The sequence below is a fragment of the Mya arenaria genome, chromosome 10 (genome assembly GCF_026914265.1).
Source record: "Mya arenaria isolate MELC-2E11 chromosome 10, ASM2691426v1".
Lineage (NCBI taxonomy): Eukaryota > Metazoa > Mollusca > Bivalvia > Myida > Myidae > Mya > Mya arenaria.
In genome coordinates, this window is record NC_069131.1 from 4,744,550 (window position 1) to 4,769,573 (window position 25,024).

The following is a 25,024-nucleotide window of genomic DNA, read 5'->3' on the forward strand; positions in this document are numbered from 1 at the left end:
CTGTCCATAGCCACATAGTTACGACCTTTTTTCTCCTCTGTCCATAGCCTCATAGTTACGACCTTTTTTCTCCTCTGTCCATAGCCTCATAGTTATGCCTTGTTACTCTAGTTATAATACCAGGGGATTATCTAGGGGCTGCTGATGTGGCCACTTCTCTATGAAGAAAAAGGTTAAATTTTTGTTTGCTAAACAGACGAGCTAAAAACCATAGTAACTTACAGAATTAGTGCTCGCTATTGGGACCTTCTGTCTCCTCAGCTCCTCTCTATATCTGTTCTCATCTGACTTCATCTCCTTCACTGAGACTGAAACAAGCACAATAAATAATCACAGAATTCATAATTTTGTTTTTGCTTGCAGTTATATTTGGTCCATAAATAGGGCAAATTTTTTTTGGATTGGTTAGGGTAACATCCTTTTCAAAAAGGTAGTTTGTTTTTTTCTTTATTAGGCTTTATATAAGAACGCTTTTTTCACCATAAGAGAATGGTGTTAAAGTAATACTCTGTATAAGGCATTAAAGGTTTAAACTACATATTAAAACACACTTATAAAGAACTGGTAACTTGAATCAAATGTGTACATTTTTTAGGCCTAGGGATCAATAGTTAAGCATTCATTTTGCATACATGCCATATTTTCTGGAGACCATTCAGGGGGATTTGTTCAAAAGGCTGAAAATTCAGGGGGATTTTGGTTGTATTCAGGGGGATTTTTTAGCAGGTCTAAGTTGGCGAAATTTTAAAGTATTTTTAGACGCAAGTATGAAAAAATGTATTCACATATAGTTTGCTTTGAAAACCTCTTAACTTTTTCATTATACAGAATTATTTTATGTCATGATTTATCATATTTTTATGATACACTGTCATGTCATACTGTAATGCAATTGCAGAACAAAATACGTCATTGGAAAAATATGTTTTCGAGACAATTAAATTAAATATACCTTCCTCCAAAGTCTTTAGAAAAATTGTGCTTAATTCTATCAGCTTTGATGACTTTCAGACAATAAGAGAATATAATAAATATTATTAATTTCTTCCTTCCAAAAGAGTAATATTTCTTTGCCTTTGATAATTACTACAAATTAATTGATCACTTGTTGTAAAAGTTTCCTTTTGGAGAGTTTCATTCACATACTGTGGTTTCACTTTGTCATTATTGCCTGATTTATAATTAAAAAAAATTTTCTCCCGCCGGGAGATCGGGGGATGGATCGAAATTCCGGGGGATTTTTCCCCCCGCCGGGGGATATGGCATGTATGATTTTGTAGCCAATCCATTTTGCAAAACAATACCAATCAATGCAAATGACTGTTTCCCACCCACAACCTCATCACAGCTAAAATACCACATACTTTTAAGTTCCTGTATAAGCTGTTCTGATGTCTCAAACAGGGACCTGTAGACCTTGATGGCGTTAACGAGGCTATCTCTCTCCTTGGTCAGTGCAGCCATCTCCGTCTGCTTCTTCGCATCTGGAATTGAATTTGGAATTTGAATGTACTGGATTTATAAATTTACTTTAAAATCTCAGATCCAATATGACCAAAGGCTGAAGACTGGGAGAATAATGCTTGAGGGTGTTTCCCGGTAGAATAACGGGATGGGATCAAGCTGGAGTCATTTTCATGGTAGAAACACGCTGGAGTATTACATCTGGTAGATAGTTCAGTGCCTTACACAGCATGATGCCATTTGGATGGTGGTCATTTAGAGAGCAAGTTTGGGGCTTGAAGAAAAAAGAATTACTGATGGAAACCTTTCCTAATGTCACTTTAAACATCACTGGATGAAAGTCAAATGGTGCACCCAAATTTAATTTGAATCGAGTTTATAGAACACGGATGCCCCCACTTGCCTCATGTGACACAGGAAAATTTCACACCTTGGTTTGTGGAAATTGGAGTATTTAGATCTGTAAACATGTAGCTCTATCCTTCTAATTAAACATGTTAATAGAACTGTCACCACCATTAAATGCAAGGACCATAATTCGAAAATGCCAATTTTTTCTAAATGAAGGGTCATAAATCTCTCTGAACTATGTGCAGCTGCAAACAAAACCCCAGGTGCACAACTTATTCACCAAAAACATTTCTCTAAGGTTTCATGACTCTAGTTAATTTAGTTTTTGAGTTTTAAATGATAACAAGTTCAAAAATGCCAATTTTTTGTTATTGAAGGACCATAACTCTCCCCTTACTGTGTGCAGCAGTAAACGAAACCCAGATGCTAACTTCTAAACAACATTCTTCCAAGGTTTCATGACTCTGGGTCAAATAGTTTTGAATCATGAACGAATGCACAGACAGACAAGGGCAAATCTATATCCCCCATTCCATAAGTGGAGTATAAAAATAATAAAAACCTTTAGCATAAAGACATACACACCTATTCACATTTATTAAACAGATCACAAAAAGAGAAAGACTTCTCCTAGCAATTGATTACCTCAAAAGCATTCACTACCAGCAATAAAAGGCCAGAATTGATTAAAGGTTAACCAGGTAATCTGACTTCATCAATATTTCATTAGCAAGAACAATAACAACATATATAAGAAACATTTCTGGTAATTAAAGATGCTAAAGATGCCTTAATGAATTATTGACAATGAACTTTGGTGCAGATGGGCCAATATTGACTTCTATAATAGTGTTAGACTGGTCACATGCAAAAGACTAACCATCATATAAAGATAATACATTAGACAGGGATGCCAACACAAATCTTTGAAGAAATTGGAAACCAGTGTGAAATAGGAGTATCCCTTTCACATAATATACCAAGAAACATTGTTTGTATAGATCTGGGAAAAGGCAACAAGTCATATTTTAATTAAAGTTTTGTGGCAAAAAAGAGGAAATCAGCTGAAAAGAGGAACATTGGCATCCCTGAATTTCAAATTATTTACTCTATACTCTCCAGTGAAACGGATGTGGTTTATTTGATAGTTCTGATTTGTTTCCATTCTCAGATGCGCATTAAAAGTATACAAAATTTAGGATTTTTAACATTCTTATGTCATCTGTATTTTAATACCTTCCAGTGAATTAATGTAGCATGAAATTTGATAAAAGTATTAAAGTCAAAAGAAGTTAGAATACTTATTCATATTACCAGCTGAATTTTGTTTTTTCTCCTCTCTCATTTTACAGACTTTTGGCAACCTGCAACCACTAGTTTAAATTTGTTTCAAACTGTCCAAACATTATCTTTTCGTCACTGTTAATAGTGAATACTAGATAAAAATTGAACAATCAAAAAACTTTATTTTTGCCTTAAATATGTTTGACAAAACAAAATATTACCAAGTTTTATACATTTGATTGCTGCTGTATATCCAGTACTGGTTACCAGTCTCACTGACTTGGTTTTCGACATGTTTCATTGGCTAAAGAAATAGTTTCTTAACAACAAACACAGTGTTAAGATTTATATATAAAAGATATATTTCCTGGATATTTTGAACTAAACGTTTTTTTATTTTTATTATTTCTCAGTATAATTATAATAGAAGAATATTGCCATACTTTGACATGAATATGCATAAATATTAACATATGGATAATAACCTAATAATTACATTGATAAATTCGTTGTTACGATTTGGCTGAACTTTCAGAATTATGGATATTTTGTAAACAGTGAAGTTGGGCAATTTGTGAATCATTTTGAAATACTGAATGGAAGTTGAAAAATCTTCTTGACCCTGATGTGTGTTTCTAAGGTGACAAATTTGGTGCATTTCTTGAACAGTAAATAAAAAGAACTTTAACCATGTCGACACTCAAGAGTTCAGGGTACAGGAGCTTGTCAACTAGAGCCTTCAATCAGGGAGGTCACCAGGCTGACCCGGACATGACCTTGAGGTCACACAACAGGTCAAGGACACTTGACACTACAAGGTCACATAATACAATGAGGTCAAAGAAGAGTGTCAAAAGGTCAAATGGGAGTTACCTGAGACTAAATCTTGTGACAAATTCAAAAGGATTGGTCCAGATTGATCTAGCCAATCATAGACTTGTTGCCATACCGATAGAGGTGTTCTTATTTTCCAGACTTGAGGTCTTAAAGCTCTCTCAGAACCATTTCAGTGAGGTACCAATGGCAATCTCAAGGCTCAGAAGCCTGAAATTTCTATACCTTGATGGCAACGAGATCACATTCTTACCAGAGACTCTTCCAAACTGTATTAACCTGGTAGAGATGAATCTAACCAGGAACAAGCTGGCTGCTCTTCCAACAAGCCTGGGATTGTTGAAGAATCTCAGAGTACTGAAGCTTGGACAGAATGACTTTGAATGTTTACCACATGAAATAGGTGCCCTGGAAAACCTGAAATACTTTGATCTCCATGGTAACAATCTGTGGTACCTGCCATTCTCAGTGCAGAAGCTGCATAAACTCAAGTATCTGAATCTGGCAAACAACAGGTTTGAGCATCTACCATTACCAGTATGCAAGATCACCTCTTTACGGACACTGAATTTAATGGGAAACAACCTTACAAACCTTCTCCCAGATTTTGACAACCTGACACAGTTACTTGAACTGAACCTCTCCTACAACCGCTTTGAGATAATCCCCCAATCTATTTTAAGACTTAGGAACATTCATTATTTGAACATGACGGGGAACAAGTTGGAGTCCATCCCAAATGCCTTGACCACACTAAAAGCTTTACAGGTTTTACATCTGCAAGAAAATAATCTAGACTACATCCCCGACATGTTTCCAAACCTACAGTATCTCAATGTTGCCAACAATAAACTGTACAACTTCTCAGTGGTGAACATGAAGAGACTCAAATCACTGAATGCAAACAACAACTACCTTGAGAATATCCCAATGGGAATGTATTCTTTATCAAGAGTTCAGAGCATACGCCTAAACACAAACCAGATCAGCTATGTGTCATCTGACATAGTTCAGTTGAAGAGGTTACGTACACTTGACCTTGGAAACAATATGCTGGTCAATATACCCCAGGTCATGAAGCAGTTTGACCGACTAGACTACTTCAACATTCGGGGCAATAATATCAATGCAAAGATCTCTCTACACAATGGTGAAATCAGCTCACAGCCTGACTTCCACAAGAAAAGGAGAATGTATCAAAGCCAGAGAAGGGGAAGGGAACCAAGAAGGAAATACAACACACAGAGAGGTCAAAGGTCAAGGTCAATGGAGAGCACAATGTCAAGGGTGGCTACATTTCCCCATGGTGACAACTCTCACAAGATGTGGGACAGTGAGGATTTGCTTCAGAATGGCTTCAGTCCTCGTCACCTTGAGACAAACTCCAATTCAGCTTTCCTTAATCAAAAGCATTCCCATAGCAACATGCATGACAACAGTTACCACAGCAACAGAATTCATGAGAATAGTCTCTTAGATGAGTCATTCAGGACATACAAGAGATTCCAGGCCCATGAGGCTGCCCTGAAGGCAGAGAGTGATGATGTGTCTACCAGCAATGTACCAGCACAGACTACTGACTACCGATTACTAGGCATTTGTAACCAAGTTGAGATGTTGCTAAACAAACAGCTGCTTCATCCAGTCCTGTCCCTAAAGGGCCTCAGTATGGGCAAAAGGTTGGTAAATACATAGTGCTAGTGTATGAACTCGTTAATTATGCAAACATGATACGCTCTAAGGTGCTCTTCACTTGGTACTTTGTGTTTTCATCATTATCTGAAAAGAACGAAGAGCATAGTATTTTATTCAATGTATTAAAATATGTTCTTATGAATATAATGTCGGCAAATTATACTCCATTTACATAAACCCAAAAACATGTCAAACATAACTTTATCTCCTTTTTCTTCAGTTTCTCAGAAAAGGCTATTAAGAAAACGTCAAGTGGATTGTGGCGTATCAGCAATGACCAGGATGACGAACTACCCCAGGGGCTGGTTGCCACAACAACAGAGACCTTCACCGTGACACCCCAAGGTGGCTGGCTCACCTCCTCTCACGACAGCAATATCAGCATCTTCCTCCCACCACAGGCTGTGTCCACACTCATACAAACACAGATGAAGGCAGGTTTTGATACTTATTGTTCTGGTTTTGTTAACACAACTGTTTCATTTTTCCTCCATTGTTAAGACAGTATAAACTGAGAAAAATCATAGTTGAGTTCATTGCCTGGCAGGAAACCAGTCAAGCTGGAAAACAGAAATGATAATGCTACGTCCATTATGTCACAAGTCGCCCAATAATAATTTATTTTCTAGATCATAAAAGTGCAGAATGAGAAGCTGGTTGAGCTGCGACAGAAGAACAGGCTTATTAGTAACATCATCTCCCTCGGACCCATTGTGTTCCTGAAAAACCTCGACACCGGAGACTTCAACAAACAGGTGAATGGGATAACTTTCACATTGCATTTGTCATTGATTTAACACTGTAGGCCATAATGTAGATGGAGATGGATCATCACTTCCACAAGAGATGGTAACAAACAGGTAACACAAATTATCCACAACCTATATCAATAGGGTGTACCTTAACTACCAATGAATAAAATATAGCAAGAAAATAACACTGTGTTAAAACAGATGCTATGATTACAAGATATTTTCAGCAATATTTTAAGATTTCAATGTAGTTTAATAATTATTTGCACTTCATAAACTCTTATATCCTACAACTTTTTCAAAAATCTTCTACAGGTAACTATAACAATCCCAGCTCCGACCAATTTGACCCAGGGGCATCTACACCTGATGTCTATAAGAGAAGACAGCTCCTGTGCACCTACATCTAGTGGTTTCCAGCACAAAAATGGATACATTGTCCTCAAGGCATGGAATCTGGCAGGGTAAGTCACTAAGCATGGAATCTGGCAGGGTAAGTCACTAAGCATGGAAACTGGCTGGGTAAGTCACTAAGCATGGAAACTGGCAGGGTAAGTCACTAAGCATGGAATCTGGCAGGGTAAGTCACTAAGCATTGAATCTGGCAGGGTAAGTCACTAAGCATGGAAACTGGCAGGGTAAGTCACTAAGCATGGAAACTGGCAGGGTAAGTCACTAAGCATGGAAACTGGCAGGGTAAGTCACTAAGCATGGAAACTGGCAGGGTAAGTCTCTAAGCATGGAATATGGCAGGGTAAGTCACTAAGCATGGAATCTGGCAGGGTAAGTCACTAAGCATGGAATCTGGCAGGGTAAGTCACTAAGCATGGAATCTGGCAGGGTAAGTCACTAAGCATGGAATCTGGCAGGGTAAGTCACTAAGCATGGAATCTGGCAGGGTAAGTCACTAAGCATGGAAACTGGCAGGGTAAGTCACTAAGCATGGAATCTGGCAGGGTAAGTCACTAAGCATGGAAACTGGCAGGGTAAGTCACTAAGCATGGAATCTGGCAGGGTAAGTCACTAAGCATGGAAACTGGCAGGGTAAGTCACTAAGCATGGAAACTGGCAGGGTAAGTCACTAAGCAAGGAATCTGGCAGGGTAAGTCACTAAGCATGGAAACTGGCAGGGTAAGTGGCTCTTGATAAGCTTATCATTGAATCCGGCTGGGTAAGTGACTCTTGACTTAATGAGCATGGATCCTGGCAGGGTAAATGACTCTTGATAAACTTTTCATATGTTTCAGATTTGGTACTTCCAATCGTGGAAGTTCAAGTTTCCTTTATACGTTAGCTTGCTACTAACAGAAACATGTCTTATACACATATTCTTTTAAATAGATTTGTTAGAATAGTTTGAAGGCAATTGCTGACATACACATGACTTTCTGTGTTTGATGAATACATCATTCACTTTCTTGTAACATTTCTAGGAAAGCAGCTGTAGTGACGAGGGCCAAGTGTAAATACAAAGCCTGCAAGTCCCTGGAACATTTACTCAACACACTAGCTGGGGTTGTAAAGAAAAGGGAGCAGTAAATACTGTCAGTGAATTACTTGCAAGAGTTTGTAAGAATAACAATATAACAATTTATAGGTGAACAGTGTCAAATGAATAAATGATTTCTGAGCAGTGACCAATTAATGAGTGTTTTTTACTATTATTGTAGATGTACCTAAGAAATAAATGAAAAAATATCAGAGTTCTTTTGATTTACTTTTGACTAATCAGCCAACGTCGGATATCCCCGATACACTACTGGGCTATGCTTTGTTGAATACCGTGGGTGATATGGCAAAGAAAATCTTGTAATCATGAATTGTTTGTGCAAGTTACCATTGCTTAAATATAAACAGACACTCATAAAAGTTTTCCCATAGAAAAGGAATTCCAGGGAAAGCTCAAATTTAACTCAATCCACCTTGTCACTCCAAATTTTAAAACAGCTGCCTAGACCTCTTGCCTGTGAAGACAACTGACAGTACAGGGTTATTGAAGAGTATTTAATTGTAACATGCCATTTCATTGGAAGAAGAGATGTCTCCAATTCCTCATGCATATTCATTATTAAGATTTTTTCTGTCAATATCTAACAGTATGTATGAAGTGTTACAAATGAAAGTACCGTAAAATTATGCAACTGTAACCACTCTTAATTCAATGTTATCATTTACAATCATACTAAAGAGATTATCCCATATATGTAGAGAAGGTGTCTAAAAAAAGACTGCCAAGTATAATATTGGGCATTACATTGACAATTATTGAAGCATCATGGGTTATAGCTGTGCTACACATGTACACTTTCTCACTGTTGATAGGTGTACAATGTTAAATGTAACAAGTGTCTAAGCCAGTGTTAGGGACTGTGCTACACATGTACACTTTCTCACTGTTGATAGGTGTACAATGTTAAATGTAACAAGTGTCTAAGCCAGTGTTAGGGACTGTGCTACACATGTACACTTTCTCACTGTTGATAGGTGTACAATGTTAAATGTAACAAGTGTCTAAGCCAGTGTTAGGGACTGTGCTACACATGTACACTTTCTCACTGTTGATAGGTGTACAATGTTAAATGTAACAAGTGTCTAAGCCAGTGTTAGGGACTGTGCTACACATGTACACTTTCTCACTGTTGATAGGTGTACAATGTTAAATGTAACAAGTGTCTAAGCCAGGGTTAGGGGCTGTGCTACACATGTACACTTTCTCACTGTTGATAGGTGTACAATGTTAAATGTAACAAGTGTCTAAGCCAGGGTTAGGGGCTGTGCTACACATGTACACTTTCTCACTGTTGATAGGTGTACAATGTTAAATGTAACAAGTGTCTAAGCCAGGGTTAGGGGCTGTGCTACACATGTACACTTTCTCACTGTTGATAGGTGTACAATGTTAAATGTAACAAGTGTCTAAGCCAGGGTTAGGGGCTGTGCTACACATGTACACTTTCTCACTGTTGATAGGTGTACAATGTTAAATGTAATAAGTGTCTAAGCCAGGGTTAGGGGCTGTGCTACACATGTACACTTTCTCACTGTTGATAGGTGTACAATGTTAAATGTAATAAGTGTCTAAGCCAGGGTTAGGGACTGTGCTACACATGTACACTTTCTCACTGTTGATAGGTGTACAATGTTAAATGTAACAAGTGTCTAAGCCAGGGTTAGGGGCTGTGCTACACATGTACACTTTCTCACTGTTGATAGGTGTACAATGTTAAATGTAACAAGTGTCTAAGCCAGGGTTAGGGGCTGTGCTACACATGTACACTTTCTCACTGTTGATAGGTGTACAATGTTAAATGTAACAAGTGTCTAAGCCAGGGTTAGGGACTGTGCTACACATGTACACTTTCTCACTGCTGATAGGTGTACAATGTTAAATGTAACAAGTGTCTAAGCCAGGGTTAGGGACTGTGCTACACATGTACACTTTCTCACTGTTGATAGGTGTACAATGTTAAATGTAACAAGTGTCTAAGCCAGGGTTAGGGACTGTGCTACACATGTACACTTTCTCACTGTTGATAGGTGTACAATGTTAAATGTAACAAGTGTCTAAGCCAGGGTTAGGGGCTGTGCTACACATGTACACTTTCTCATTGTTGATAGGTGTACAATGTTAAATGTAACAAGTGTCTAAGCCAGGGTTAGGGGCTGTGCTACACATGTACACTTTCTCACTGTTGATAGGTGTACAATGTTAAATGTAACAAGTGTCTAAGCCAGTGTTAGAGGCTGTGCTACACATGTACACTTTCTCACTGTTGTGACAACAAAAGTTAACAACCATTTTTATTGTCATATTTGTTAAATTTAAAATCATACCTGCTCTGGAAGTTTATTGGATACACTTTTGATCTGATGTATTTGTAACAAGATTTGGCACAGCCTTTTTCAACTGTACTTGTTTATATCTTTATATGTGAGCACATCAGCAAATATGTCAAGTTTGAAAATTAACAAAGGTGTCGCTTATCCTGTCGTTCACTTAACATAGTTCTGAACAATTGGCCCAATGTTAAATGTAATTATCTTAAACATTTATAAGTCATTGCCAATTAAGGATTTTGCTTGACTTTTTCAAACTATCAAGGGGCACAACTTGACAAATATCTAAGCCAGGGTAAGGGCCTTGCTACACATGTACATATTATCACCAGTAACATGTGATGCTAGTTTCATTCTAATATCTTGAACAGTTTTGAGTAATGGCCGAGGTTTAAGTTCTTGGATGCTGACAACAACAATGACAAGGCTTTCACAATACCCCCCCCCCCCCTCCCAAACTAATGATAGTTCCTACCGTTATAGAAGAGGAAGGGTATACATAGTGGTTCCAGCGTAGTCTTAACAGGTATAGGATCACACCACACGACGCTACAGTTGAGTTCATACTGACAGCCATCCTTCCCAGGACTGTTCTCCTGGATAGCTACCATCTGAATATTTAGGAATTCAGTGTGCCAATTTGCAAATATTTTGCATAAAAGAGTAATACAAAATCATGTTTTAAGTAAAAATAAGCTAGCTTAAAGACCAAATTCCCTTAAATCTAAATCACAAGAGAGCACAAAATTGTTGCATTACATATTGATGTACAGCTTTAGCCATTAGGACTGATCTATACCTGTATAGTACAGCTGCCCCCTGCCAGGGTAAACTGGAGCACTCGAGACTTGGAGCTTGTCCCATGTAACATTGGGAGCTCTTTCTCATCTGTGGGACACGACACTTGGACGTTCACACAGCCGTTCATGCCCCGGGTCACATGGTTGTTAAACTTGTCCTGTGTCAACATGTTATATCTTTAAAGCATTGTATGTAGACTTTACAGCAAGAACAATATACATGTACATGCAAGATATGTATATATTCTCCAATGAATTGATGTATGTTTAATAGAAAACCAGGAAAGTAGCATTGATTTATACCGGTATTCAATGTTTTGTGCACTATTTATTTACCCAAAATATCTGTCTACTTGTAAAACTTGTACCAAATGCTCTTGAAGTTAAATATCTGATATATTTCTTACAGTGGGTCACATACATACAGGAAGTATCCTCCCATTAAAAATAAGAAATCCTCCCATTAAAAAGGAAATCCTCCTGTTAAAAACAAGAAATCCTCCCGTTAAAAACAAGAAATCCTCCCATTAAAAAAGAAATCCTTCTGTTAAAAACAAGAAATCCTCCCCTTAAAAAGGAAATCCTCCTGTTAAAAACAAGAAATCCTCCCGTTAAAAACAAGAAATCCGGCGGTTAAAAAGCAAGAATCATATTTTGTCTCTTACCCTGAGTTCCAGTTTAAGGTTTCTGACGATGCACCTGGTGTTGACGTTCTTACTGTTGGAGATGGTGGCTGTACCCAGCTCTTCCAGGGCAAACAGCTTCACAGGAACTCCTGGCTCTATCTTTGTGTGGATCTGGAATCAGGACTCACATACACCAGCTACTCAACACAGTCATCTACTGCATATATATATATATATATATTCATTGAATGCATCCCTCTACCATACATATCATATGTACAAAATAGACCATGTGATATAAAACGTTCTAATATACCAAATATACTGTCAGGTTTCATCTAATTATTCATTTTAAGGTATTCAATCATGAAATTGAAACAGAATATTGTACATCTCCACTTTGATATCCTACCATGTATTTAAAGTAATTGGTCAGCCATAAATTTATATGCTATAAAATGTTATTCAACTAGGCTAACACCACTAATGCTAAAAGTAATACTTACAAGTCACATTTTCAGGGGACACAAAACAAACATCAATTGATAAGTTCTACAAGACACCTACCACACTGCTGAAGAGTTGATGTTTGCCGTCATAGAAGACAAACATGATGTTGTAAGGGCCTGACTCCTCCGGAGTGTCGATGTTCCTAGGAATACATTTGCATGTACAAGAGCTATGTTAAATTCCTATTTGATATACATTTATAATATTTTTAATGAATGTAATAGATGAGCTTATATATATATAGTAAGTTCATTTTGTCCATTGTTTGCTCAAACATGTCTTTTTCACCAAGACAACACAGTATCACTCCCTGTAGTTTATGTATTTTCCCCTAAAAAATCTAAATCAGTATAAATGTTGAAAGTTGTCATGATATTGATGCCTTTAAACAACCCTACCTAAAATGGAAGACTCCTGCCTCAGACTTCTTTGTTGTTTCAGGGTTGTGTGACAGGGTCTGCAATGGAAATCATGCATTTATTGACAGGTCGAAAATTATACTCTGTATTAACAGCTCTTCCAGCATGTTTCTAATAATAGTGTAAACCACATAATTTATATTGGCAATCATGAACAGTGGTTATAGACTTCACTGTTAGTTTATACTATTGTAGCTTGTGAACACATCTCAAAGCTGATATTAATCATGCTTGAGTCTGTTACCTGGGTAGAAAGCAGTACTGATGTGCTTCTTGAGAGGTTATGAGATAGAACCACTGGTGATTCAAACCCACAACTCCTTAAGTGAGAGGGGGGGACCTATTCTACTAGACCATAGCCACCCTCAAACTTGGCTGTTGTTAGTAGGTTATAAATAATTACCGTACCAGGACTGATAACCATGTATTGTATGGTGACTCACCCTGCTGGGCAGACTGTTGCTATCATAGCCATCAGACTTCCAGAGTTTGAGGGACACATGGGAACACTTGGCCGTGGTCAGCGGACTACCATCCTCTGATACCACTGTCACTGTGTACTCTGGGAAGGAAAAGACAAGCCTTCAAACTTTGTAAATCTGTTTGAATTGAATATCTCTAGCCTATGGTAAAAAGCTATACATAGCTATACATGACGTGATATTAAGTCATTATATATTTTTTTATATAAGTAACTAGTGTAACAACTATCAAAAAAGTGTGACGTTACGTCATGAGCAAATAGCGTTGAAAATGGCCGCACTATATAGTGACATTTAGGGCTGTAGATTGGCGCATATATAATTATGATATAAATAGAATCTCACATTCGTGGTCATTCAATACAAAATTTATTAAACTAAACTACTAAAATTGCCAAGGCTGTTTTTTTTTTATCAATTTTAGGAAACTTGTTACAAAAAATTTGTATTTAATGACCACTCATGTGAGATCCTTTTATATTGTACCAGACACTTAATAATATTGACTGAGTTGGGTAGACTCAACAGGCTTTATAGACAAAGCTGATAAAAACAAAATCACTTGAACAGGTGTTTTGTTTAATTTCTTACTTAAGCTCAATAACTGATAACTTCATTGATATAAATCTGGTCCGCAAATTACCAGGCACTTTGATACACAGACACCAATTTCAGTCATTCTTACCAGGCTAATTATCTATAGGACTAAAGTGGTATTACCAGGCAAAGACTGTCCAACTACGAGAGTCAACTTGGTGTTATAGACCACATTGAGACTGGCTGGGCGTGTGGGGTCAGGCTGGATGGATATCTTCAGTTTAGGGCCAGACAGGACAAAACTGGTAGAGATGAACGCCTTCGGCTGCACTTCATATTTTCCCCTACGAAAAAGCAAAATACCCCAGCATGTGTTAAATTGTCTTAATGATAAAATCTTACCTCCTCTTAACTGTTGACTATATAAAATAGTTGTGACATGTTAACAATTTTTCTTATTTTAATTATATAATACTATGAACTGATCACATCTGAGTTTCATTTCCTAGAAAATATTAAAAAATAGCAATAACTTGAGGTGTTTCACCATCAGTTTACTTTAAATCTATCTTCTAACAAATGTTCATGACCTTTTTTGCATATTTTGAGCAAACTTTGGTAATAAGAATACTTAAAAGCACATAAGTTAAAGAAGCGACCACTTGAGTACATACTGTGAGCAGGAGATGGTGTACATGCCAAAGTCTGCCACGCCCTCCTTGTTGGTCTTGGTAGGTTGAACAGTGGGAATCAACTAAAGACAACAACAGTTGTATTTGTATTCATGATGATTAACTAAATTAGCATGCTTGTTAACATCTTAATATTTTACAGATAATAATGTACCTTTATTGCTATCTATTTCATACATAATTCAAATCATCCTTTACCACATGATGTTTCTTGATTTGTTTGTAATACAATTGTTATGTATTGACATTTATGTCATTTCACCCAACTATATTAGCGTCAAACTTTCTACTGATTTTTTTTTTAAAAATGTTTAGTTTTGGCTCAACAAATCTGTCATTTGAGAAAAAGTGTATGATTTTAAACATGAATAAAATTATAGGTTTGCCATAGGTTGGATTTATAATTTTACCTTAACTCACATCATAAATGTTTGCATTAAATGGCACTTGATATAAGATTCTATAGTGCTATACAAAGCACATCAGGCAGGCGCTTGTAAAACATTAAATGCCAAACTGACAGGCCCTGCTCATTACAATGCAAAGTTTGATCCAAATTAATTTTTCAATACTATACATGCCTCAAAAACACATCCATCTTAACACGTTTTACTTCACTCAAACTAATCAAGTCAAATGCTGATAAGCACTACAATACTGTATATATGAATCAATCAAATGATTCTTAGCCTTCTCATTATTGTCTTCACATTTTGTTCCCTCTCGCTAATCAAGGCATTCAACATGATCAGTATACAACAAATCTATAACATGCTTCGTCATTACTTGACTTAGATATAACCATGGAACCTCCAATACCTTTAGTTTGGTGTCCTTAGCAAGCTGCATCTTTATGTCGGCGACCCGGGCTGGGTTTTCACCCTCATCTAGTAACTGTACAACAATCGGCTTTGGGAACTGGCTTTCGTTGTATAACACTAGCTCCTGTGAAAAGAAAATTAAGGAATAAGCCAATCGTTTGGTCTTTTTTGTTGTGTATTACCAACTCCTGTGGGAGGGAGACCTCCATTTACAGATCAAAGATAAATCAGTTCTATTGAATTGCATTTCATCACAGTTTCTGGATCCACAAATTATTAAGATTAAGAAATGTGGTTAGGTGTCAGTAAATTGCCCTACCTCATCAGGGTTATAGTGTAGGAACTTGATCTTTGCGGGAGGCCCTGCCACCATTTCTAGGCGGACATAATCCTTGAGGCTCTTCCACTGAATCTGAAGCTCTTTTTTACCAATTGTTCCACCTTCAAACACTATGCCTTTAATTATTGCTGACATCAGTTGCTGAAATTAAAATAACTTTGTTTATCAATATTTGTTCCCATTCATTTGGACCATTCATTACATCAAATGACCAACATTTACTAATAAGTGAGTATAAAAAATATTGAAACGTCACCGTGACAGAACAGTATACAAATAAATAATAAACAAATTTAGATATAGTAGGAGATTCTAATTGGTTTCTAACGAGTTTCACCATGTTTACACCTCTGAGAAACACAGCATTCATAATTCTTCGGTCCACTGATCAGCCATGGAGGGTGAAAGTAAAAATGCCAAGGAAAGCTGATAAGAGACAAATTACATTAAATGTCCGCCATGCTGAAAATCCATGGAGTAAAATGAAAAATAAAGTTTACCTGAAGAGTGTACTGTAGTATGCAGTTGAAACCAAGTATGACTTCAATTAAACATAATTCTTAACTCAAGTTTTTCAGGGCCCGAAACAATGTGCCCTTTTTTTCCCTTAGCTTTACAAAACATGGCTTAACCCCTAAACCTAATGTAGCATAACAATGTTTTTCACCATTTGTGAAACTCTTCACTTTTCTGAGACCTAGAACAAGATGATATTAAAGATGAAAGTGAAGCTAAGGGAAGGTTTTGACCAATATATCCTTACCTTATCATATGTAATCTTACACAGCTCCTTCTTAAGCCCCTCTCCACTGATGTGGGCTGCTAACTCATTCACAAAACCTTTACCATCCTGAAATAACCAATCTCCCATGACAACCTTGTAATTCTTTTCACCAATATCCAGTCTTAATTTGATGCTGTGCTTATACACTGCCTTGTTCATACATAGATGATCTTTTAAATTGTGCATTCTACAGCTAATGATTTAGTGTAAATGAATCGTTTTAGAGGGAACATTACAAGGTCTGCTTGTGTTTCAATATGTCATGTATATAAATGTTTGACATACAATGTTGTAATGTGATATTCAATATTTATGTTGAATAAAATATGTTTAAACTGAATTCACAAACAAAATGGCATTTATTTTCTAATTCTGATGAATAAATGGAACATTTTGCATAACTGTACTACAATTTGTTATAAAACAAACATTCAACTAGAGATTGCTTTTTTGAAAAAGCACTTGTCTCCCCTATTGTGTGGTCGTAGCTGAGAAAAAATAAATGATGGACATGAAATTTGTAACTTTGGACTGGAGACAAACCAACAGTGAAGTTTGGTTTATTTGATTATATTAAATAGTGAAGAGAAGAAAGTGTTGTTGATTAATCATGGAAAATATAAAAGAAGTTTGCATTGTATGAAGTTCCTGGGCGCAAGCGTTATTCAATTATTGATCGGAAACCATTTTTCAGCTCACAGTCATCGTGACCATGACCTTTTACCTACTGATCACAACATCAATAGGGATCATCTACATAACCAACTTGCATACCAAGTATTAAGTTCTTGGGTGCAAGTGTTCTTTAGTTACTGAGCGGTAACCATTTCTTCAACTCAAGGTCATGGCAACCTTGACCTTTGACCTACTGATCTCAAAATCAATAGGGGTCATCTACTAGTCATGACCGACTAGCGTACCAAGAATGAAGTTCCTGGGTACAAGCGTTCTTAAGTTATTGAGCAGAAACCATTTTTAAGCTTAAGGTCACCGCCAACGTATCATTTTTTACCTGAAGGTAACCTTGACCTTTGACCTTTTGATCTGAAAATCAATAGGGGTCATCTTCTAGTCATGAACAACTAGCTTACCAAGTATGAAGTTCCTGAAACCAAAGGATCTTTAGTTATTGAGCGGAAACTTTTTCTTCACTTCAAGGTCATGGCAACCTTGACCTTTGACCTAGTGATCTCAAAATCAATATGGGTCATCTTCTAGTCATGACCAACTAGCATACCAAGTATGAAATTCCTGGTTGCAAGCGTTCTCTAGTTATTGAGCGGAAACAGTTTCTTCACCTCAAGGTCACGGTGACCTTGACCATTGACCTACTGATCTCAAAATCAATAGGAGTCATCTACTAGTCATGAACAACTATGAAGTTCCTGGGTACAAGCTTTCTTTAGTTATTGAGCAGAAACCATTTTTAAGCTTAAGGTCACTGCCAACATAACATTTTTTACCTGAAGGTAACCTTGACCTTTGACCTTTTGATCTCAAAATCAATAGGAGTCATCTAATAGTCATGAACAACTAGCATACCAAGTATGAAGTTCCTGGACCCAAAGGATCTTTAGCTATTGAGTGGAAACCGTTTCTTCACCTCAAGGTCACGTTGACCCTGATCTTTGACCTAGTGACCCCAAATTCAATAGGGGTCATCTACTAGTCATGACCAACTAGCATACCAAGTATGAAGTTCCTGGGTCTAAGAGTTCTATAGTTATTGGGCGGAAACGAAGTGTGACGTACTGACTGACTGACTGACAGACTGATGGACTGACTGACGGACAGGGCAAAAACAATATGTCTCCCCATGAATGGGGGAGACATAAAGATATTACACGCAAATGATTTTTACATGGAAGGTCACCACGACCTTGACTATTGACCTTGTTACCCCCAAAACAATTGGGATCATCTAGACATCATGACCAACCTCACTTCAAAGTTTGGTGAACCTAGATCAAAGCATTCTCCTGATATTGCACGGAAATATTTTTTTACATTAGAGGTCACAGCGATGTTGACCTTTGACCTTGTGACCCCCCAAAATATAGGAGTTTTCTAAACCTCATGATCAACCTCCCTACCAAGTTTGGTGAACCTAGGTCAAACCATTCTCAAGATATTGAGCGGAAATGTTTTTTACATTGGGGGTCGCCGCGACCTTGACCTTTGACCTAGTGACCCCAAAAACAATAGGGATCTTCTTCACCTCATGACCAACCTCCCTACCAAGTTTGGTGAACCTAGGTCAAACCGTTCTCAAGATTTTGAGCAGAAATGTTTTTTATATTGGGGGTCGCCGCGACCTTGACCTTTGACCTAGTGACCCCAAAAACCATAGGGATCCTCTACACCTCAAGACCAACCTCCCTACCAAGTTTGGTGATCCTAGGTCATGCGGTTTTCCAGTTATCGATCGGAAATGAAGTGTGACGTACGGACGGACTGACGGACTACCGGACTGACGGACAGGGCAAAAACAATATGTCTCCCCCAGAGAGGGGGAGACATAATAACAACAATAATAACAAGATATTGAGCGGAAATGTTTTTTACATTGGGGGTCGCCGCGACCTTGACCTTTGACCTAGTGACCCCAAAAACAATAGGGATCTTCTACACCTCACGACCAACATCCCTACCAAGTTTGGTGAACCTAGGTCAAACCGTTCTCAAGATTTTGAGCAGAAATGTTTTTTATATTGGGGGTTGCCGCGACCTTGACCTTTGACCTAGTGACCCCAAAAACAATAGGGATCCTCTACACCTCACGACCAACCTCCCTACCAAGTTTGGTGATCCTAGGTCATGCGGTTTTCCAGTTATCGATCGGAAACAAAGTGTGATGTACGGACGGACTGACGGACTGGGCAAAAACAATATGTCTCCCCCAGAGAGGGGGAGACATAATAAACAAGAGATGTTTGTCAAACATTATGCCCCCCCTGAGCGCCATGTTGTCATGATTATATGGACAATTGAATGAAATATGCATGGACCGAAATGACAGCTGATTTGTTGCTGTTTTAAGATTATGACCATTAAAGTGTGAGGATAAAGTGTGTTATGACCGTCATGACCTTTGACTCTATGACCTCAAAATCCAGAGTCATCAGCTGGTCACCAGAAACCTAAATATCAGGTTTGAGGGCCATGGGTGCAGGCATTGTCAAGTTTTCACAAGACAAGTTTTTTTCATTCAAGGTCACTGTGACCTTGACCTTTGACCCGATGACCCCTTAAATCATAAGGGGTCATCTACAAGTCAGATGCAACTCCAAGTCAAGTTTGAAGGCCATGGGTTCAGGCATTGTTGAGTTATCACTCGGACAACCTTTTACCATTCAAAATCACTGTGACCTTGACCTTTGGCTCTATGAATCCTAAAATCAATATTAAAGGGTGATCTGCTGGTCAGGCTTAACATCCATGTCAAGTTTAATGATCATAGGTTCTGGCATTGTTGAGATATCAGTGGGGGAAGATTTGTTAACTTTTTTGTGTTAAAGGTTATTGTGACATTGACCTTGGCCTGATGACCCCCAAAGTCGATAGGGGTCATCTACTGGGCAGGACAAACTTCATGTCAAGTTTGATAATCATAGGTCCAAGAATTGTCGAGTTTGCTTTCAAAGTCACTGTGACCTTGACCTTTGACCCCTAAAATCGTTAGGGGTCATCTACTGGTCAGGCCCAACCTCCATGTCAAGTTTGAGGGCCATGGGTGCAGGCATTGTTGAGTTATCACTTGGACAACCTTTTATAATTCAAGGTCACTGTGACCTTGACCTTTGGCCCAATGACCCCTAAAATTAATAGGGACAATCTTCTGGCCAGGCTCAACCTCCAAATCAAGTTTGAGGGCCATGGGTGCAGCCATTGTCAAGTTATCACTCGGATAACCTTTTACCATTCCAGGTCACTGTGACCTTGACCTTTGGCCCAATGACCCCTTAAACCAATAGGGACCTTCTTCTGGCCAGGCCCAACCTCCAAGTCAAGTTTGAGGGCCATGGGTGCAGGCATTGTCGAGTTATCACTCGGACAACCTTTTATCATTCCAGGTCACTGTGACCTTGACCTTTGGCCAGATGACCCCCAAAAACCATAGGGGTCATCTCCTGGTCAGGCCAATTCTCCAAGTCAAGTTTGAGGGCCATGGGTGCAGGCATTGTTGAGTTATCAATCGGACAACCTTTTACCATTAAAGGTCACTGTGACCTTGACCTTTGGCCCAATGACCCCCAAAAACAATAGGGGTCATCTACTGGTCAGGCCTAACCTCCAAGTCAAGTTTGAGGGCCATGGGTGCAGGCATTGTTGAGTTATCACTCAAACAACCTTTTACCATTCAAGGTCACTGTGACCTTGACCTTTGTCCCATTGAGCCCCAAAAACAATAGGGGTTAGCTACTGGTCAGGCCCAACCTCCAAGTGAAGTTTGAGGGCCATGGGAGCAGGCATTGTCACGTTATCACTCGGACAACCTTTTACCATTCAAGGTCACTGTGACTTTGACCTTTGGCCTGATGACCCCCAAAAACAATAGGGGTCATCTACTGGTCAGGCCCAACCTCCATGTCAAGTTTGAGGGCCATGGGTGCAGGCATTGTTGAGTTATCACTCGGACAAGCTTTAAAATTATTTTACCATTAAAGGTCACTGTGACCTTGACCTTTGATCCGATGACCCCAAAATCAATAGGGGTCAACTACTGGTCAGGCCCAACCTTCATGTGAAGTTTGATGACCATACGTCCAGGAATTGTTGAGTTATCACTCGGACAAGCTTTGGTCTACCGACGGACGGACCGACCGACCGACCGACATACCGACATGCCTGTGCAAAGCAATATACCCCTCTTCTTCGAAGGGGGGCATAATAAATATTTTATAAGTTTATAAGGGCAATGGTTTTGTAAGTGCTATATATGGGATACATGAAGTGCTGGAAACCATATTCCTAGCTCCCATCCTTTATGGTTTTCTTTGCCCCATATATCCCATATCGGACACCTACTTACCCGAAACTTTAATACACTCATTTCAAGATAGTCCTTACTCCATACTGGAATTCCACATCTATCGGATGTTAAAGATCAAAAGCAACCCCTGTGTCTGGCATGATTTACAGGCAACACAATAAAAACAGAGAGTTAATTCAGTGTTGCTTTAAGCCCTATTGTATGTTCTTGGGTCATAACATTCAAGATGCACTAAATTTTGTTCTAAGCATCCTTTACAATGGCAAATAAAGGCAACAAAACAAGAAAGTGCTAATCTAAAGCAAAAAAACTTTCATAGCCCTACTACCCTGGCAAAATCCAGGCCACTTACCATATCAATTTTATTGCCAAACTTGTCAATAATCTTGACCAGAAGTTCACCGGCCAAAGGCTGACCAATACTGATCTTGTTGGAGCCAGTCAATGTGCAGTTAAGGCCATGTGGTTCCCACGCTGTTGTCCTGAAATGTTTTAAGTATCTATCTGCATGGTAGTTCACACAAAGACAATTATTTACTAATTGTGACCTTGACAGTTATGTTAGAGGCTGTAATATACAAATTCCCTCTACATTTACGCCATTTACTCAAACAAAGACAGTTGCTATAGAATGATTTTACAGCATTTTTAGATTTTAAACAGAAAGTTTAAACTTTGGAGCATATGTATGGACTTTTCACCCAACAAATCATTACAAAACATAACACCTTCAAGTTAACCATCTTAATTACAGAGAGCACTTACAACATGCACAGGTATCAAATGGTATAGGTACTGTTAAAATCAATCATGGACCATCACTTACTTGAGTACAAATCCCAGCTCAAGGCCAGAGCTTTCTGCCACAGACACCTGACAGTACTTGAGCTCCAATACAGAGTTAGTGGCCTTGATTCCTGGTAACTGGCCCTTCATCAGTATGTCCTTGTTCAGCTTGGCTAGCCAATTAATCTGGGGAGGAAAGTATATTTTCCTACATTTGACATGTTAGAATATAGACTAATTAGACTGATGAATGTTCTTCTTTTATAATTGACCTCTGATATCATTAGGTCACTGGTCTGCAGCCACCAAAGTATATGTACATATAGGGACTGATTTCTGTACTGGTTTCCTTTTGAAATTGAACCGATAAGAGAGTGCCATTAAACTTTTGCTTTATCAGGTCAGCTAACATGCATATGGGTTGGTGTTTTTATCTCAGGTCAGTTTGTCATGTGACTTTATTAGTTTTTTCTTAGGAATGAGATCAAATGGTTCTATAAATCCGGGGTTCTTTCCTACAATTTTACAGTGATTAAATAAGCCAGTAATGTAACTTTAATAATGTAGTAATAAACACAATGTCAGCATACACAGAGGTAAAATGATGATAAAATGCCAAAATAAGATCTATGACAATATGATGTTAATAAAGCCAGACTTATGGCTTGCTGTACATGTGTGTATTGTCCCGGGTAACATGTGTGTATTGTCCTGGGTAACATGTGTGTATTGTCCCTGGTAACATGTGTGTATTGTCCCTGGTAACATGTGTGTATTGTCCCTGGTAACATGTGTGTATTGTCCTGGGTAATATGTGTGTATTGTCCCTCATAACATGTGTGTATTGTCCCGGGTAACATGTGTGTATTGTCCCATGTAACATGTGTGTATTGTCCCGCGTAACATGTATGTATTGTCCCGTGTAACATGTGTGTATTGTCCTGGGTAACATGTGTGTATTGTCCCTGGTAACATGTGTGTATTGTCCCTGGTAACATGTGTGTATTGTCCCGTGTAACATGTGTGTATTGTCCCGCGTAACATGTGTGTATTGTCCCGTGTAACATGTGTGTATTGTCCGGGGTAACATGTGTGTATTGTCCCTGGTAACATGTGTGTATTGTCCCTGGTAACATGTGTGTATTGTCCCGCGTAACATGTGTGTATTGTCCCGTGTAACATGTGTGTATTGTCCTGGGTAACATGTGTGTATTGTCCCTGGTAACATGTGTGTATTGTCCCTGGTAACATGTGTGTATTGTCCTGGATAACATGTGTGTATTGTCCCGGGAAACATGTGTGTATTGTCCAGGGTAACATGTGTGTATTGTCCTGGGTAATATGTGTGTATTGTCCCGCGTAATATGTGTGTATTGTCCCGGGTAACATGTGTGTATTGTCCCGCCTTACATGTGTGTATTGTCCTGGCCCGGGACATGTGTGTATTGTCCCGCGTAACATGTGTGTATTGTCCCTGGTAACATGTGTGTATTGTCCCGCGTAACATGTGTGTATTGTCCCTGGTAACATGTGTGTATTGTCCCGGGTAACATGTGTGTATTGTCCCGTGTAACATGTGTGTTTTGTCCTGTGTAACATGTGTGTATTGTCCCTGGTAACATGTGTGTATTGTCCCGTGTAATATGTGTGTATTGTCCCGGGTAACATGTGTGTATTGTCCCGTGTAACATGTGTGTATTGTCCGGGGTAACATGTGTGTATTGTCCTGGGTAACATGTGTGTACTGTCCCTTGTAACATGTGTGTATTGTCCCGCGTAACATGTGTGTATTGTCCCGTGTAACATGTGTGTATTGTCCTGGGTAACATGTGTGTATTGTCCCTGGTAACATGTGTGTATTGTCCCTGGTAACATGTGTGTATTGTCCCGCGTAACATGTGTGTATTGTCCCTGGTAACATGTGTGTATTGTCCCTGGTAACATGTGTGTATTGTCCCTGGTAACATGTGTGTATTGTCCTGGGTAACATGTGTGTATTGTCCCGGGAAACATGTGTGTATTGTCCCGGGTAACATGTGTGTATTGTCCTGGGTAACATGTGTATTGTCCTGGGTAATATGTGTGCATTGTCCCGCGTAATATGTGTGTATTGTCCCGTGTAAAATGTGTACCAAGTTTTATATGAATATCTTGACAGTTTTAGCATGAGTGCCAAGGTTCAAGTTTTTACACAACGACAATACCAAGGCAACAATACAAGGACTTTTTTCTTCAAAAACAAGGAATCCAAAAATGGTGAAACAAATTCTTCACAGGTGTGTTAAGAATAATAATTCAGATATATAAATATCAATATTGTACACAGGTAAATATAATTTTCTATAAAAAAAATTCAAACATTAATTTCATTAAATTATCCATAATAATTTGAATTCAGCAGATATAAATAATTAGAAATGTCCATGCATTGCACTGAATGCAGCGTGCTGTGTAATGACTCTACCACCAGTACCTTTATCTTAGAGGCAACCTTTTCAGTGATGTCCACCTCTCTCTCTCCCTCATCATACAGCTTATACGCTGAAACATACAGATGATGGTTTTATAAGTATAGGATTCAAGATAGGATATGGTATAGTTCAAAACAAAACATTTAAGGAAATACCTACAAAGAGCTTTAAGATAATTTCCAAGTATACTTTCTGCTAATCGATGTAAAATGTTTGTAAAATAATTTAGGTTTAGAAAGGTTTTCCAGATGTTTGTGTTTGTTTCTGAGAGTCTAACATCAGTGTACACCATAAAAATCTAGCATTTCATCCCAGATCTATTTTCTAACATCAAAATTAGAACTTTCTGTCCCAAAACCCACTCGCCTTCCACTTACTAAGCCCCTTCAGCAATTCTCCAACCCTAATGACACCCAAGCCCCAACGCCCTTCCACTAACTAAGCCCCTTCAGCGTTTCTTCAGCCATCATGACACCGAAGCCCAACTGACCTTCCACATACTAGGCCTGTCCAGTGTTTCTCCAGCCCTCATGACACCCAAGCCCC

The 25,024-nt window shown here is 38.5% G+C and overlaps 1 protein-coding gene across 2 annotated transcripts in view; it reads right to left on the reverse strand.

The window, feature by feature from the left end:
* LOC128205514 (structural maintenance of chromosomes flexible hinge domain-containing protein 1-like) overlaps positions 1–25,024 on the reverse strand; it is a 91,840-nt gene that overhangs the window by 9,063 nt on the left and 57,753 nt on the right. For both annotated transcript variants that reach the window (XM_052907225.1, XM_052907226.1), the window contains 16 exons: positions 24,481–24,548; positions 22,048–22,193; positions 21,574–21,703; positions 16,208–16,294; positions 15,424–15,585; positions 15,103–15,228; positions 14,266–14,345; positions 13,775–13,935; positions 13,016–13,134; positions 12,552–12,610; positions 12,211–12,295; positions 11,683–11,814; positions 11,017–11,175; positions 10,693–10,828; positions 1,365–1,484; positions 223–308 (listed from right to left, as the gene is read on the reverse strand). In XM_052907225.1, coding sequence (XP_052763185.1) covers positions 223–308; positions 1,365–1,484; positions 10,693–10,828; positions 11,017–11,175; positions 11,683–11,814; positions 12,211–12,295; positions 12,552–12,610; positions 13,016–13,134; positions 13,775–13,935; positions 14,266–14,345; positions 15,103–15,228; positions 15,424–15,585; positions 16,208–16,294; positions 21,574–21,703; positions 22,048–22,193; positions 24,481–24,548 — 1,856 coding nt within the window. The remainder of the gene's footprint in view (positions 1–222; positions 309–1,364; positions 1,485–10,692; positions 10,829–11,016; positions 11,176–11,682; positions 11,815–12,210; positions 12,296–12,551; positions 12,611–13,015; positions 13,135–13,774; positions 13,936–14,265; positions 14,346–15,102; positions 15,229–15,423; positions 15,586–16,207; positions 16,295–21,573; positions 21,704–22,047; positions 22,194–24,480; positions 24,549–25,024) is intronic.